This window comes from Lonchura striata, chromosome 2, assembly GCF_046129695.1.
Source record: "Lonchura striata isolate bLonStr1 chromosome 2, bLonStr1.mat, whole genome shotgun sequence".
NCBI lineage: Eukaryota > Metazoa > Chordata > Aves > Passeriformes > Estrildidae > Lonchura > Lonchura striata.
In genome coordinates, this window is record NC_134604.1 from 101519067 (window position 1) to 101533658 (window position 14592).

Here is a 14592-nt window from a genome sequence, read left to right on the forward strand (position 1 = left end):
AATGTCTTCATGCAGGATTATGTCTTCCTGTGTCGATGCTATTATTTTGTTTTGTATTTGTAACACTAACTTCTTGACTTATTTATCCAGATCCACAGCCTTCTGTTTGGACAAGAATCTAACAAAAATCAATATGGTTTCTTAACAGAAAATTCCTTTCCTCAGATCTGAACAGTGCTTGTAAGAAAACTCATGCTCAAGCACATAAGTTCCAGTATTTACTCCCAAACTGCAAAACTTAGAAATGTTTTCAAATATCATTAAAACATCTTTCAAGAGAAACCTCAAAAATTTTACTTTACAGCTAGAGAAAATGTTTGTCAAAGACAAGGTAAATTTAGTTTTAATGAAAAATCTACAAATGCTCAGATCCATAATTAAATGAGTTCTGCAAGGCAGTATAGCCAAAAAATTCCTAGTCAGTGTTCAGTAAATAAGACTTTTTTTCCTGTATTCAAATGGGTTGCTGCTGCCCATTATTATTTTAGAAGTCAGCATACAAACTTCATTGTACTTCTAATTGTACAAAATTAGAGACATCTGTTAACATAATGGGAATCTAAGTGTTCTTTTTCAAAGAGGAAATGAACTAGTATAAACAGTAAGTTTATTTTCTTTCCTATTTATATCCACAAAATAGTTGATATGGCCATAATTGCTGTAGTGCCAGGATGTCCAAGATCACTATAACTGATCTGTAGCTATGGGATACTCCCTAGGTTTCTATTTATGCCCCTGTGAAGCATTTTTATGACTGTTACTTCATTTGCACTAAGAGGCTTGTGTTGCTTTATACCCATCCATATACAGATGCAGTTGGTGATTCATGGTGTCAAAGTGGCAGAACTAACCTAATGAAGAGAACAGTGTGTTAAAGCATTGTTGAATATTTACAAAATGCTTTTGTTTGCTAAACTTCTTTTATGGCCATACACCTGAACTGGTGTTTCTGTTTAAGCAGCCTTTTGTAAATAAATGACTTTTTAGGTGTTTAGGGAAAGTGGTTTGATGACAGTCTTTTAAAGACTCATGGTATATTTGTGGTTCACCTTTTAGGATTATTGTCTTCACAAGTGTTTTCTCCAGAATGAAAACAGCTAGGATAATGCTTATGATTAAAATTAACTCCCTGAATGTTAAACTACTGATTTTTCATAATTGAGCTCTTTAGCCCAAAATTGTTGCTTCAGAAAGCTGAAAGCATCTTCCAGCAGCTAGAGTGTAGCTCTTTTAAATGATGTGTCTTTTAAATGTTTAGAATATGCTTGAGTTGCTAGAAGAAATGCCAAATGGAGTTCCACCAGAAAAAGTGAAAAGCTACATCTACCAGCTAATTAAAGCAATTCATTGGTGCCATAAGAATGATATTGTTCATAGAGGTAAGTGTGTACTTCTCCACATGGAATAAGGCCCTTTCTAAAGGGATGTTGCAACTTGAAATAATTTGCATTTAACATAAATACAAGCAATTGCTTTCTATCAACAGAAAAAAAGAAAAAAGTAAATTTGACTGGGTCTTAAGTCTGCTGCATGGCTCCAGATCGTTTTAAAATGAAATTCATCTACACAAAATGTTTGTTGTCCACTGTCTTTGGAAAGAGATAAGCACAGTAAACTGTAACTACAGGAACAGACATTGTCTAATAAAAAGGATTTTTTAAAAACATTTCATGGTGCTCAGTCATTTCACTTTTGAATCTGATAATAAAATATTAGAAGAAAAATAACTTAAAACTAAAAACTTGGTCCCCCATGTTTTGCTGCTTAAGGCAGTTCCTCCCAGCTCTCTTGAGTTTCAGCTCTGTATATTTACTTTCTCCCTAAGCTTCAAGCACTTAGAGTACACATCTTGATGAATTACTTTGTCTAGTTTTATGTTCTTTATCCTGATTCAGTAAAATTGTATTTTGCTTTGTGACTTTGCAAGAGTACCATTTTTAATTAGTATTTCCAATAAGATTAAATCCTCACATAGTATGCTTTTTATATTTAAGGCCAGCATGATTCTGAAAATATTTTTAAAATGTAATTTGAAAAATGTTCCATGTGTATAATAGAGGAATGAAAAAAGGGCTTAAAACTGGGCAAGACACTTTTTCTAAAGAAATTACAAGAGGTGATCAAATGGTTATTATAACTGTAAATGTTAAGCACAACATACTTAATATTTTATTGTTTAATTGGGTAATTGAATTTATTTTTTTCTTTTCCTTTCTTTTATTTTTCAATATGAAATATGAATATTGGTTTTCTGCCCAGGAATATCTGTAAGCACATTTCATCTTTCCATATTTTGTTGGGAAACACTTAAAAAGACTTCAAAAGGCAGAAAATTAATTCTGCCTGTTCACAAACTGAATTGCTGGAAGCTGCTTCAGCAGTTGCTCTTGTAATGCTTCATTTTTGATTGCATGAATATCTCTAAATAAGTTATAATGAAATAATATTTGTTGACAAAGTCCAAAATTGAGAGAAGTTAATAGCTTTTTTTTCTTTCCACCCACTCTGATACTTCAGATATCAAGCCAGAGAATCTCTTAATAAGCCACAATGATGTTCTGAAGTTGTGTGACTTTGGTAAGTTTGGAAGATGCCTGTTATTTACCTTTTTAAAGAAAATCTCTTGCAATGCAGTTTTGCATTATTTTGTAAGAGTTCTTCAGTATGTACTGTTTAAAAGTCTTCTAGCAGTCAGAATTCATTACTTCTTCAGGTTTGGGGCTCGTATTTTAATTTGAAAGAATTCTGTTCTTAATTTGCAGACCCCGTGGAATACTCGTGTTAACATATCTATAGAAACACTGCATTTCTCTCTTCCAGTATTAGACAAGGTTTCTGCTTTTGATGTTGCTGAGGCTCAGCTGGGAAGAGCACAGATGATGAGCTGATTAGGAGGCTGGCAAAACTATAGGTTTATTTGGTCTGTGTATTAAAAGATAATTATAGCTTGTTTAGTAAAGACACAGTGAACTTGTACTTTTTATATATTTTTTTGAACCACCGGCTTTTGTGGAATATTATGTGTGTAGTTAGTTTTTTTGTTACCTTAATTAAGGAATCACATGTCCACTTGTGATTAATGACACAATGACTGGAGGTCAGAGTCAGAGCTGTACATGTTAGGTTAACTCTGATTTTTCCTGACCTACCAATGACTGTTTAATGTCGGCTTTAAAGCTTTGAAGAATCATCACCCAAGTACAAGGTGAACTTTGCCCTTGTGAGTAATCCAAGAAGACAACAGGGCAGAATGTTCCAACAATCTGTATTTTTAGTCTAAATGCTACATAAACACAGAATAAAATATTGTTCCCTCTGAAAAGCTTGCAGTTTGGCTTGGTAAATAAAAGCCAATTTCATAGTGTTACCCCAAAGGCACTTTTCAGTAAGAACAGTTTGAAAGCTGTCATTTCAAACCTCTGCAATTTTGAATGAAAAAAAGAACTGCTAACAAAATAAATCAAAATAGTTTTTAAGGAAGACAAAAAAGGTGTTTGTCATTGGCAGCGCTGCTTCTTTCTTTTAATCTTAAAGGCATTTTTGCTTAAACATTTGGAATGAATAACCATTCTAGGAAAAACCTTAGAATATTTGGTCCATATAAATTCTTTGAATTCAGTCGTTTGTTCTGCAGTGTAAGGTACTGCACAGCTCTGACAGAACATCAGGATACTCTTGTGTGGTGTCCTTGGTGTCTTTGCCTTTTTGACACCCACAGACCTCCTGTCTGCACCACTGTGGTTGCCCTCCCTCACCTTAGAGTGATTTGCAGGGTCTTGCCAAGCAAACCCCACTGAGGGGCCAGCCCACTGCCCTGTGCAGAGCTGCACACCCAGCACAGCTGTGCCCTGCACAGGGCATGCCCCGGTCTGGGCTAACCTCATCACAAGCAGGAACAGCCAGTGGGAGCATGGAGCATGAGTGGGTCTTTGTGGGAGCTGTGCACCCCACACATCCTTCCCTGGCCCTCCCTCCCTCCTTTTTCTGGGGTGAGGGATGTTCCTGCTTGAAAGTAATGCCATTAGAGTTATCACATGAGATCAGCTGGCATGGGAACTTCTGTCAACATCCTCTGTGACGCAGAATTGCAGGAAAATAAAAAGCCAGACAACTGGTATGGTCATGTTTTGGACATCAGTTTTTGCACTAGATAGAGATGGTGTGAATTCTGCCAGCAGTGGTGCTGGTCTGTTGGCTTGCTCATGCTGTGTGCTCTCACATTCTCTTTCTGCTGCTGGAAAAGATGTGCAGTCACAGTGTACTCAGAGTGATCAGCATAATATCAAGGAAGGCAAACTGATACAGGAATTTCTGTGGTTCTTAATGTTCATATGGGTCAGTTTTCATTTTAACTGGCCTTTCAGTTTTAGTTGAATTTAAAATCCTGAGGAACTCTTGTAAGATGGAAGCAGTCTTAATTTTTTAGTGTTATTACTAATTGACATAATTGCTAGTAGGTTAAGCTATTACTGTAAAATACATGTCAGAATGGTGTTAACCACAAGTGTTTCCTGAATGTGCAGAGATTAAGATATAAGAATTTGTCCTGTAGCATGATATGCTGTCTGACCACCTTGCTTAATTCATGCTTTGGAACACGGGTACTTGCCACATACAATATCACATTCCTCATGTGATTACAAATGCAAAGAAAAGGATAATGCATCCCTTTGCAATGGCCCAGTGGACAAAACCAGTTTGAACAGAAAAGATCATAAATTTTTAATGAGATAATTCTTCATAATCCTTGTGCCATGTGTTCTGTACATACCGTGCTAAATAAAATTGAGATTTTGAAATTGTTGTGTTTGCCTGGACACATGTTGTGTGGGTGTCACTTCTGCCAACAGAAGTGGAAAAAGAGAACAGTACAAAGTGCCGATTACAGAAGATGCATCTGACTGTTAGAAATAATTTGGTTTTCTGACTAGTGTGTTTACTTTTTCAGCACAAGGGCTTCAAAATTTCTTGTTTTAGCAACCTCTTAATTTCTGTATGGTGTGTAAGCCTAGAAATTGTGAAACATGGGACTGGAAAAGACCTCAAGAAATCCTCTAGTTTTTCCACCTACTCAAAGAAAGGATTAAGAATGTCTGTGTCATTCTTGACAGGTGTTTGCTTAATACATTCTTAAAATTCTGAATAATAGAGGTTCCCTAGTGTTCCTAGGCAGCTATTAAAGTACTTATATGTCATTAAGATTAGAATGCTTTACCTTATGTCTAACTTAAAGGTACCTTGTTTCTCTGTAAGAAACTGACAGCCTCCTCCTTTTTTTCTTACATGTTTTTCCTTGACATCTCTCCTACAATATTCTGAATTGTTTAAAGTCCTTTCCTGAAATTTCTGATTTTGCTTATTTGTTTCTGCAGCATGATGCCTTTTCAAATGCTGTTGTTTTCATAGTTGCTCTCACCCAAATCTTCTCCTATCTTCATCTTCTAATGTGTTCCTGCTCACTGTTTAGAGTTTGCCTAGTCTTCTTCCTAGCTTCCTTCTCTTATTTCTATATTCCTGATACCTCAGCACAATTTGGAAGAAGAAAAAAATAAGCAAACTCCATCATAACCAGAAATCATTTTTCCCTTAGAAAGATATGTTTCCTGAACTGTTAGTTCTGTCCATCATCTTTCTGCATGCTGTCATAGGGTCAGAGCAATATTGGATCTATAAAATGCATCACCTGACAGGATAAAGGTGGCGCTTAAGCCCATGATGATAACTTTGCTTTTTGTCTTGCTGCATCAAAAACATGCTGCATCTGGCCCGTGAAGTTAGGGGTTAATTTTTCAGGCTACATTAGCCAGTTTCTGGACATAATGGCTCCTGTCTGTGACCAAGTTCTGGAAGGAGGAAGATTAAACTTTGACCTGTTGAATCTTCTGATGCTCAGGAGCTCATGTGCTGCCAAGCTCATGTGTTACATCAGCACATGTATTTATTTCTATTATGTGGCAACTTTTTTCCTTTCTTCCCCTCCCCCTTTCAGTCTGGGGTTTCCCACATTTTGACTGTCCCATTTCTTCGATGTAGCTCCTGATTGTCTTCCCTCTGTTCTTTAAACACATGAATGAAAGATTTTCCACTGCCAAGATTAATCAGATAGCTCATAATTTGAAACAGAAATGGGGCTGCCTAAGCAGTTCTAAATATAGTAATATTTCAAAATTCAATCAATCCCCATGTTAGAAGTTAAAAAAAAAAAAATCCTTTCTAGCTTTTCTGCAGCAGCACCAGTTATGTTCAATAGACTTTATGGAAACATATGAATTCATATGTTCAAACAGCTTTGAAATACCCATTCCTCATCATATTCATCCTATCTTTTAATTTACTCATGAAGTTAGAGGTATCTTGCAAAAAGTAACAGCTGCAACCTATGTCACTAGTAATTTATAATTGCTTTATTATGATCACTAGTCTAATAATAATAATCTGTATCCACATTTTTACTTCATCTTGTAGTAAATTAGTATTACACAGAGGTGAGTGGAATTTGACTTCTTCACTCTAAGATTTACACTTTCAGAATACTAAAAACAATTTTAAAACTTTTTAAAATTAGAAGCTTACAAAACATAGTTGAATGGAAAAGGCAATTTTGGCAGCTTCTGCAGAGGAACTCAGATATAAAGAAAAACATCCATTGCATTTAAGTAGCACTTACTGAGTCAGGAAATAAAGTTATGCCTTTTTCTTTTGCAACACTTTGGAATTTTTACTATTTCTTCATTGTTCATGCAATAATGGAAAGACTTAGAGTGATTTCACTGAAGGGAATTTTGAACTGTGTTTTAATGACACATCCCAATAAGAAAGCATTTCAGAAATGCTGCTTCTGGATTTCAGTCACAAAATTTGTCTCACTTTGAGCTTTAGTGAGGAGCTGACACATGTGGACTCTTGTTGCTGAGATCTGTCTGTCCTGTCTCACCTAACTGTTAATTATTTATTTCTAAACAGAAAGACTTTATAGGTTTTGAAAATAGTACAAACATCTGTCCTGGAGTATTTCTACATGAAAAATCCAGTAACATTATTGTGGTACTTAGCTGACTTTTAATGAATGGAGAAGAATGAAAATAAAAGTTCAAAAATGGATTTTCAGGACACATCTGTCAGCTAGTGGTCATAATTGTTACACCTTGGGACAGTAGGGAAGTTTTGGTACAATTGCAAATAAGTATGCATTTTAATTTATCTTTTTTTATTCTTAACAAAGGGATGTGGATAAAGAATTTAATTTGGACATGCTTTTTGATCCTGATTCATTAAGAACCTTGTTGTGAATGTGATGCTAAAGCACTTGGGAAGCCAAAACATGTGGAGTGAGCCAAGTGCAGATACAAACAGTTTTGCTGATTTTCCTAGACTCCTGCATTTTATAGTTTTGAGGAGATGACCTTTTTCCTTGGCAAACCCAGGAGGGAATGTCCTTAGATGAGAATAATATGTCATTTTTTGACCAGTTTGAAAAATCAAAGACAGTAGTAGTTAGGATCAATGACCTGAAGAGTCTGGTACACATGCATGTGTAATGTTTCTGAAGTTAGGAATCTTCTCTGCAAACAGCACCTCAGTGAAGTTTAGTGTAATATTTCAATAACTGGCATGGCATACTGACAGTTAACTATTATCAGTCTGTATTGATTACATAATAACATACAGAGTAACAGCAAAACCCCACTGACTTGTGAGGCTAGTACACAAGTAAGGGAGTCAATGAAGCAGACATGCTGACTTTTCCTGTTGTATCAATAAAAGCTTGCATTTCAGGAGACAAGCGGTTGTTGTAGACATCATTCTGCAGCAGGGCTTGTAAACAATTTGCTTCTGTATAAACAGACATGACCTCTTACTGCCAAAATCAGTGGTGATACACTTGTTTTAAAATGGGATCCAATCTTTCTCGCTGTTTGACAGGCTTTGCTCGTAATCTCTCTGAGGGAAGCAATGCTAACTATACAGAATATGTGGCTACCAGATGGTACCGCTCACCTGAACTCTTGCTTGGGTAAGTACACTTTGAGAACTGCCATGATAAATCTTTACTGATTCTATATAGGTTTTCAGCACCTTTTGTAAGCTTTGCCTGTGGAGAACTGAGTTTGGTTTAAAGGCAAGGTTTTAAGAGCTTCCAGATTTTCATTAATTTTTGTTCATTTCCAGTAAGTCAGTATGAATCATTGACATATTGACCTGTCTTGAGCTGAGCAGTGTTTAACTGATCAAAATATTAGGCTGAATTATATCAGATGTTCTTCCAGCTACTGCACTCCATCCCCAGTTCTTTCAGAAGAGGATTCCATGATTGTGCTCTAGCCTGGAATGTTTAATCAGCCCAGTGTGGACATCACATAGCAATGGCAGTACAGCTTTCAACTAGGAATGCAACATTACTCGTTATCTTCATCCTTTGAGTCTGGACTCTATTAGGAAGAAATTTTTTGCTCATAGGTGACAAGGCTCTGAACAGGTTGCCCAAAGAAGCTGTGGGTGCCCCATCCCTGGCAGTATCAAGACCAGGTTGGATAGGGCTCTGAGCATCCTGATCTAGTGGAAGGGGTCCATGCCCAGGTAAGGGGGATTGGAATGAGATGATCTTCAAAGGTGCCTTCCAACCCAAAACTTTCTGATTCTGTGCTTTTATTTTCATTTGTAGTTACCCTTTGCCAGCACTGCTGAAGTCAGTCAAAAGGAAGGTGTTAGGTTTTTACTAGTTCAGAAGAATTTTACTAGTTCAGAAGGAGACTGTATAAAATTTTATTTTAATAAAGCACTGAGAAGTTAGCATTGCATTGACTGCAGAAGTATTAGTTACATGAGTAGTCTCAGCCAGAAAATTTAGTATTGCCCCTTTATTCATCTGTAAAATGAGCATTTTACTACCTCACAAGGTAAAATAGATTTTGAGATACTAAATGAACAAATTCAAGGGCAAAGGAAGAGGGAAAAAAGAAGTGGAGATCTGTGATATGTGATCTTCCCATTACAGTCAAGTTAAACAGCATTAATCTAAACTTTGTGAATGCTCTCATAGAATACAATTCCAATATACAGTGCATGTGTATTTATATATAGATAATCTTTAAAATAAGGAACTATTGGCCACAGGATTAATCAGAACGTGTCTGGTCACTCCATGAGTCTTTAAGTACCTTGTTAAGTGCTCCTGGGAAACAAGTCTTTGTTGGAACATTTGATTAACACTGAACTAGATATTTTTTTAACAGGTAAATAATTAAGTAATAATTATTCTGTCAATAAAGTCATCCCAGTATTCTCAGAGCTGTGCTAATCTTAATCAAATTTGTTGGCAGTTGTTTTCTTACATGCATAATAGTATCTTAAAGTTGCTATTAAAAAATTCTAAGCTCAATTTTTCACATTTTGGAGAAAACAATAAAGCTTCCATTGAAGTGTGAATGTGCATATATAAATATAAATTTAAAAAACTTGGAAAAATAGCATAAATTGTGACCTTTTTAGATACAAACAATTTTTTTTCTCTCTCTAGTAGTAATGAGGATTTAGGAGGAAAGACATGAAAAGCTTGACAGACATAGTATTACCAACCTGCATTTTCTGAAATTGTTTTGTTGGCAGGGGAAATTTAGCAGGAATTATGTCTGTTTGTGGTTGAGTAAATCTGTTTGATTAGCTTGTAGAGAAAGGGAGGGGATTTATGTATTTAATGTTTCAATTGTACTGGTGTATGTTTTTTAAAGCCAAGTTTTTCTGGCTAAGAGATGTGTGTTTCTTGGCAATCCTGTTCTATTTCCCAGGCATTCATTTTTCCCATTGCCCCTTTCCTTACATTTACCAAATTTTTATAAGCATCTATATTTAAAAGTCTTCACAGGTTTATTAACTACATTCAATTTAACAAGTACAGTTTTACTTTTTTGATTTTGAAAACATGTCCCAGAGAGGTTTTTGTTTAGTGATAACATTCAAGACTTAAATTTCAGGAGATGGAAGAAATTGCTCCGTAATTATTCACAGAACATCTAAAATCTACTCGTTTTGGAGACCCTCAGGTAACTGCTGTTAGTGGAGTACTCTGTACCCTTTGATAACAAAATATTGCTAAAAGCTAGTGGATTTTAAAGCATGCTAAATTACTAGATGAAAACATATTTTGGAGAATCTAATATGTGCAGGCATAGACTGTAGTGATTCTGAGGTTTGGTCTGTCTGTACTATAGGAGTTATTTTCATTTGTCCAGCCATGTCACTCTTGCATTTTTTGTCTGCTGTGATCTGACCAGACTGATCCTGACAATCAGCAGAAGTCTTGAGTTTGCCTTTTCAAACTACAATGTTGCTGTTTGTGCTGCCTTACAAAATAGCTGTTTTCTGATTTGTTCCTGTTTGACTACAGACTAAATAGTGAAAAGTTCTTAACTGTAGTTCAGCTTCCTTTATTCTTGAGAGCAAGGAAAGGTAATGGTCCATGCCTCAAAGGAATTTTAGCCCATCCCTCAGTTGTAACCCTAGCTTGTTCTACAGTACCCCAGTCTACAGAACCTTTTGCCTATTTCACATTTTAGTGGAGAAAACTCTGTATTAAAGGAGTTGCAAACAAAAATGTATTTGGATTTTTGTCATAATAAAAGAGGAGGATTTTTACCTATACTCTCACTGTTTTGCTTACAGATCCTTGGCTTTGGAGTCCATTCTTGCCTGTGTTGCCTTGTGCACTGAGAAAAAAACTAGACCTTACTTTAAGTCATTGTCACCTAATGGGTGGGTTGGACTAGCAGCACCCTAGAAAGGTCAAACACTGAGTCTCAACAAATTCACAGGGAGCCACTGTGCAGGATTAGCAAGAAAATTATGAACCCCACTGAGTAGTAGTGGTACTTGAGGAATTGTGACATGGCCTGCTTTGCCTCTGGTGGTTCTTTGTCAGCAGTCTCTTCCAGTGGGGCAAACTTTTGATTTTGGGATGGCTGTTGTGAGAGGACTACAGTGTCTCATGGCACATTCTCTAAGGCAAGTGGTTCTTGAAGTTTTGGTGCTCTACTTCAGTTTTCCCAGCTGCCATAGAGTCCTGCACTAGTTTCACTTGGGCTGTTGTCCAGCTAGAAATGCTTTCTCACCTTCACCTAGCCAAATCACTATAAGAGTTTACTGTTCCTCTGGCCAAGTGTCTTCCCCACAAGTGAAGTAAATAATCATGAGTAATCAATGGGGAAGAGTAATTTTTTTTTTTTTTTCAGTTTGAGAATGTTTTTTCTCTAAACATGATTAATCAGCAATATATGGAAGGAATGAAGAAGACAGATTTGGGATAGGATTTGTCACCTGCAACTCTTGGTGCTGTCTTATTTCAGAAAAAGGCAATCCAGCTGTAAATTAAATCTCTTGAAATAGAGTTTGAGTTACTGGATTACAAGTTTCGAAAAGAAGAGACTCAGTGAAATATGTTTTCAGTTCAATCTTTGTTCTAGTCTTTATTATTTTATAGGCTTTTTTTTTTGACATGAAAAGCATTCTCCAGTCATTCTGTTCAAAATCTAAACATTAGAAAGACTTTATTAGAATAATATGGGTGTTTACAATTTTTTTCACAAACTCAACAAGCAAGAATTTGGGTGTATAAAAAAGAGCTCTCCCCAGCCCCCAACCTGTGGCTTTGCTCCCAAACAGGAATTACTTTATGATGCTTTCATTGCTTCCTCACTTGTTTTTTTCTATCAAATAGTTTTAAGGAGAACTCTGTTTTCTCGCTAATTAAAACTTTTGTGTATAAATGCTGAAATAACGATTTCTTAGAATTTCAGTTCTCCCAGTGGCCAGACCCAGTATGCCCATCCACTTGTTAAGCACAAACAAGAAATGTAATGCAGGAACAGAGTGCAGGCATGAGCTCTAGAGAGAAGAAAAGTTAATGGTAGTTTAACTGTGAGTGGAGAATGTTTTGCAGTCAAAAATATTATTCTTGTATGTAAGATTTTTCAAAAAGAACAAGATCCCTGGGGACACATGAGAATCCATCTCTTGCCTTCTCAAGCAGTGATAGATGCATCAAGAAATCTAGGGCCGAAACAGAGGGCTTGGTTTTTGAGGTAGCTTGCTTAATAACAAAGTTTATTTTTCTGTGTTGTGAGGAAGCGTGCCATGGGAAATATGGCCAATAAATTGAAGCAGGTCAGTAAGAAGGCAGTGGCAGTGAGTGACAAACATTTTATTTTTGCTTCGCAGAGCCCCTTATGGCAAGGCTGTGGATATGTGGTCCGTAGGCTGTATCCTGGGGGAGCTGAGCGACGGGCAGCCCCTGTTCCCTGGCGAGAGTGAGATTGACCAGCTCTTCACCATTCAGAAGGTGCTGGGCCCGCTGCCAGCCGAGCAGATGAAGCTCTTCTACAGCAACCCACGCTTCCATGGCTTGCGGGTAGGAGAAAGCTTTGGTCTTTTTTCTTATTTTTCTTATTTACTTGTATAAAGCGCTGCAAAGGCTCTTTTCATTTACATTGTGCATTATCTGCTGCCTACGTTTCTGTGTAAGTGTAGAATATAGAGATTACAAGGCATTCATAAGTCAAAGTAAAATTCTGGTTAACACCAATTTGCACTGGAAAGTTTAGTGGCAAAGCTCTGTAAGGTCAGGTTGTGGAAAATTCAGGTCTGCTGTCTTCAAGCTAGTTGGTTGGGAAAATCTGAGCTGTAGATGCTACTGTCATGGCAGAAGAGCTTTCTGCCTTCTGACTTATACTCCTGGGGAGTTTTTGTAAGTCACTTGAGTAAAAAAACTCTTCTCATTGATGGCATTATTCTTTTCAAGGGTTTGCCAATATACTATAACGACAGAGACTCACTAGTATGAAGATCTATGCAAACTGGCATATGCAATATGACAAAACACCAGAATCAATAAATAATAGCTCTGTTACTTTTAACAGTACCTGGTCAGTGATTGTATTCATGTTTCCTTGTAATTCAGTTTTGGTTATCCTTTCTTTATTGATAAATGTTGCTTGGGAAGGTGAGTTTATGATCTTGATAATATTCTGAAATCATTAGTGTAAATCATATAAAGAGACATACGAAGGTTTTAGGAGACCTGATCTGTGCTAAAGATTCAAGATTTGAGTTTTACTCCAAGAAAGAGAAAATGTGAGAATGTGAAAGAGAATGAATGGGGACCTAGTTCTGTTAAAGCACATTCAAGGTTGCCATAAATTTGGTTTAGCTAACAGTGATAAGAAAAGAGTTGGCTTAAGGTGTTAGGGTATTTATTTTAGGTATAAGAATAACTAATTCTGAAGAGTTTTTGTTGAAGTTTGTAGACCCTTCAAGAGTGGAGGGTTTAAGTAAATTATTAGACAAGCAATTCTTGCAAGGTCCTATTTGTATTTCACCCTGTTTAGAACAGTGGGCTGGATGGTCTTTCTGTATGCGAAATTTATAACCTCTTATCAGGAAAGCAATTCTTTAAAAATTATAAGCAAAACAAATTACTACCTCTTTAACATAATTTTACAGCATTTCTTGCACTGCACACAGTGTAATCTTGTTGAATAAATGCTCTGTGATGTCTTAAGATGAAGGATCTTTGTTTTGTAGCTTTAAAATACAGTAATTCAAGAAGACAGCACAGACCTAATGTGATTAGCACAAGGTTCAGAGTTAGGAGTCTCTGTTCTCATCCCAGATCAGTGGTTTAGTGCTTGGCTTCAGACATGTTCCTGCCTGCTTTGTCCCATCTGTAAAGTCAGGATACTGCTGATGTGGACAGGGCCATATGGCTCCTCATAGAGAGTATTTTTTAGAATTGAAGTAAAGTCTGAATAAAAAACTCTGGCTTAAACATCAAAAATACTACAAAAATTATTTGTTTGAAATATGATATTCATTCGTTAATTTGTGGGAAAAAATTGTCCTGTGCTATAAGACAGCCTTAAAAGTACATTTTTTCTGAATGTAGCATAGTGCTTAATAGTGAAAGATTTTCTGTTGCAGAGCAGATAGTAGGTATGCTGTGATCAAGCCAGTTATTACTTACAAGCTGGATTTAGTGCTGGATATTCTCAATATAGAAACTAGCCCATGTTGTGAAATTTTTTGTCCATATGCTTAGACTTTGTGAATTTCTACATTACCCTAAGTGAATACTACCATATTGTAAAACAGGACTTTAAAATTCTCTTCAAACACTCCAGCATGGATCCAAATGCACATTTGCAAATTTGTATTTTCTTTCTACTCATGTCCTCCATATATATGTATATAACACAATTTTCCTCACTCCTGAGGTTTAGAGAATATTCAGTGATTTCTCTTCAATTCTTTTGAGGAGGAAAACATCCAGGGTATGTTGAAGACATAAGGAAGTAAAATAATATGGAATCAGAAATTACCAACAGGCTCATTACTTTACAGAAAAGTGTGAGTGGCAATGTAGGGCTGTAAATATTTGTTCTACCAATAAGTTACATGAAGAATCTGAACAATCACAGTGACAAGCTGCTGGTGCTTTGCATGACTTCAGCACATTTCCCTGTTACCCTGATCATTCTAGATATAAAAGCTTCTTTATGATTGTCACTCCACAGGAAGACACAAACATTTTACAATGTGGTTTGT

The 14592-nt window shown here is 36.4% G+C and overlaps 1 protein-coding gene across 5 annotated transcripts in view; it reads left to right on the plus strand.

Moving 5' to 3' along the window:
* Positions 1–14592, plus strand: part of CDKL5 (cyclin dependent kinase like 5) — a 129799-nt gene that overhangs the window by 81510 nt on the left and 33697 nt on the right. For all 5 annotated transcript variants that reach the window (XM_077781624.1, XM_077781627.1, XM_077781628.1 and 2 more), the window contains exons 6-9: positions 1259–1379; positions 2518–2577; positions 7924–8014; positions 12211–12400. In XM_077781624.1, the coding sequence (XP_077637750.1) occupies positions 1259–1379; positions 2518–2577; positions 7924–8014; positions 12211–12400 (462 nt within the window). The remainder of the gene's footprint in view (positions 1–1258; positions 1380–2517; positions 2578–7923; positions 8015–12210; positions 12401–14592) is intronic.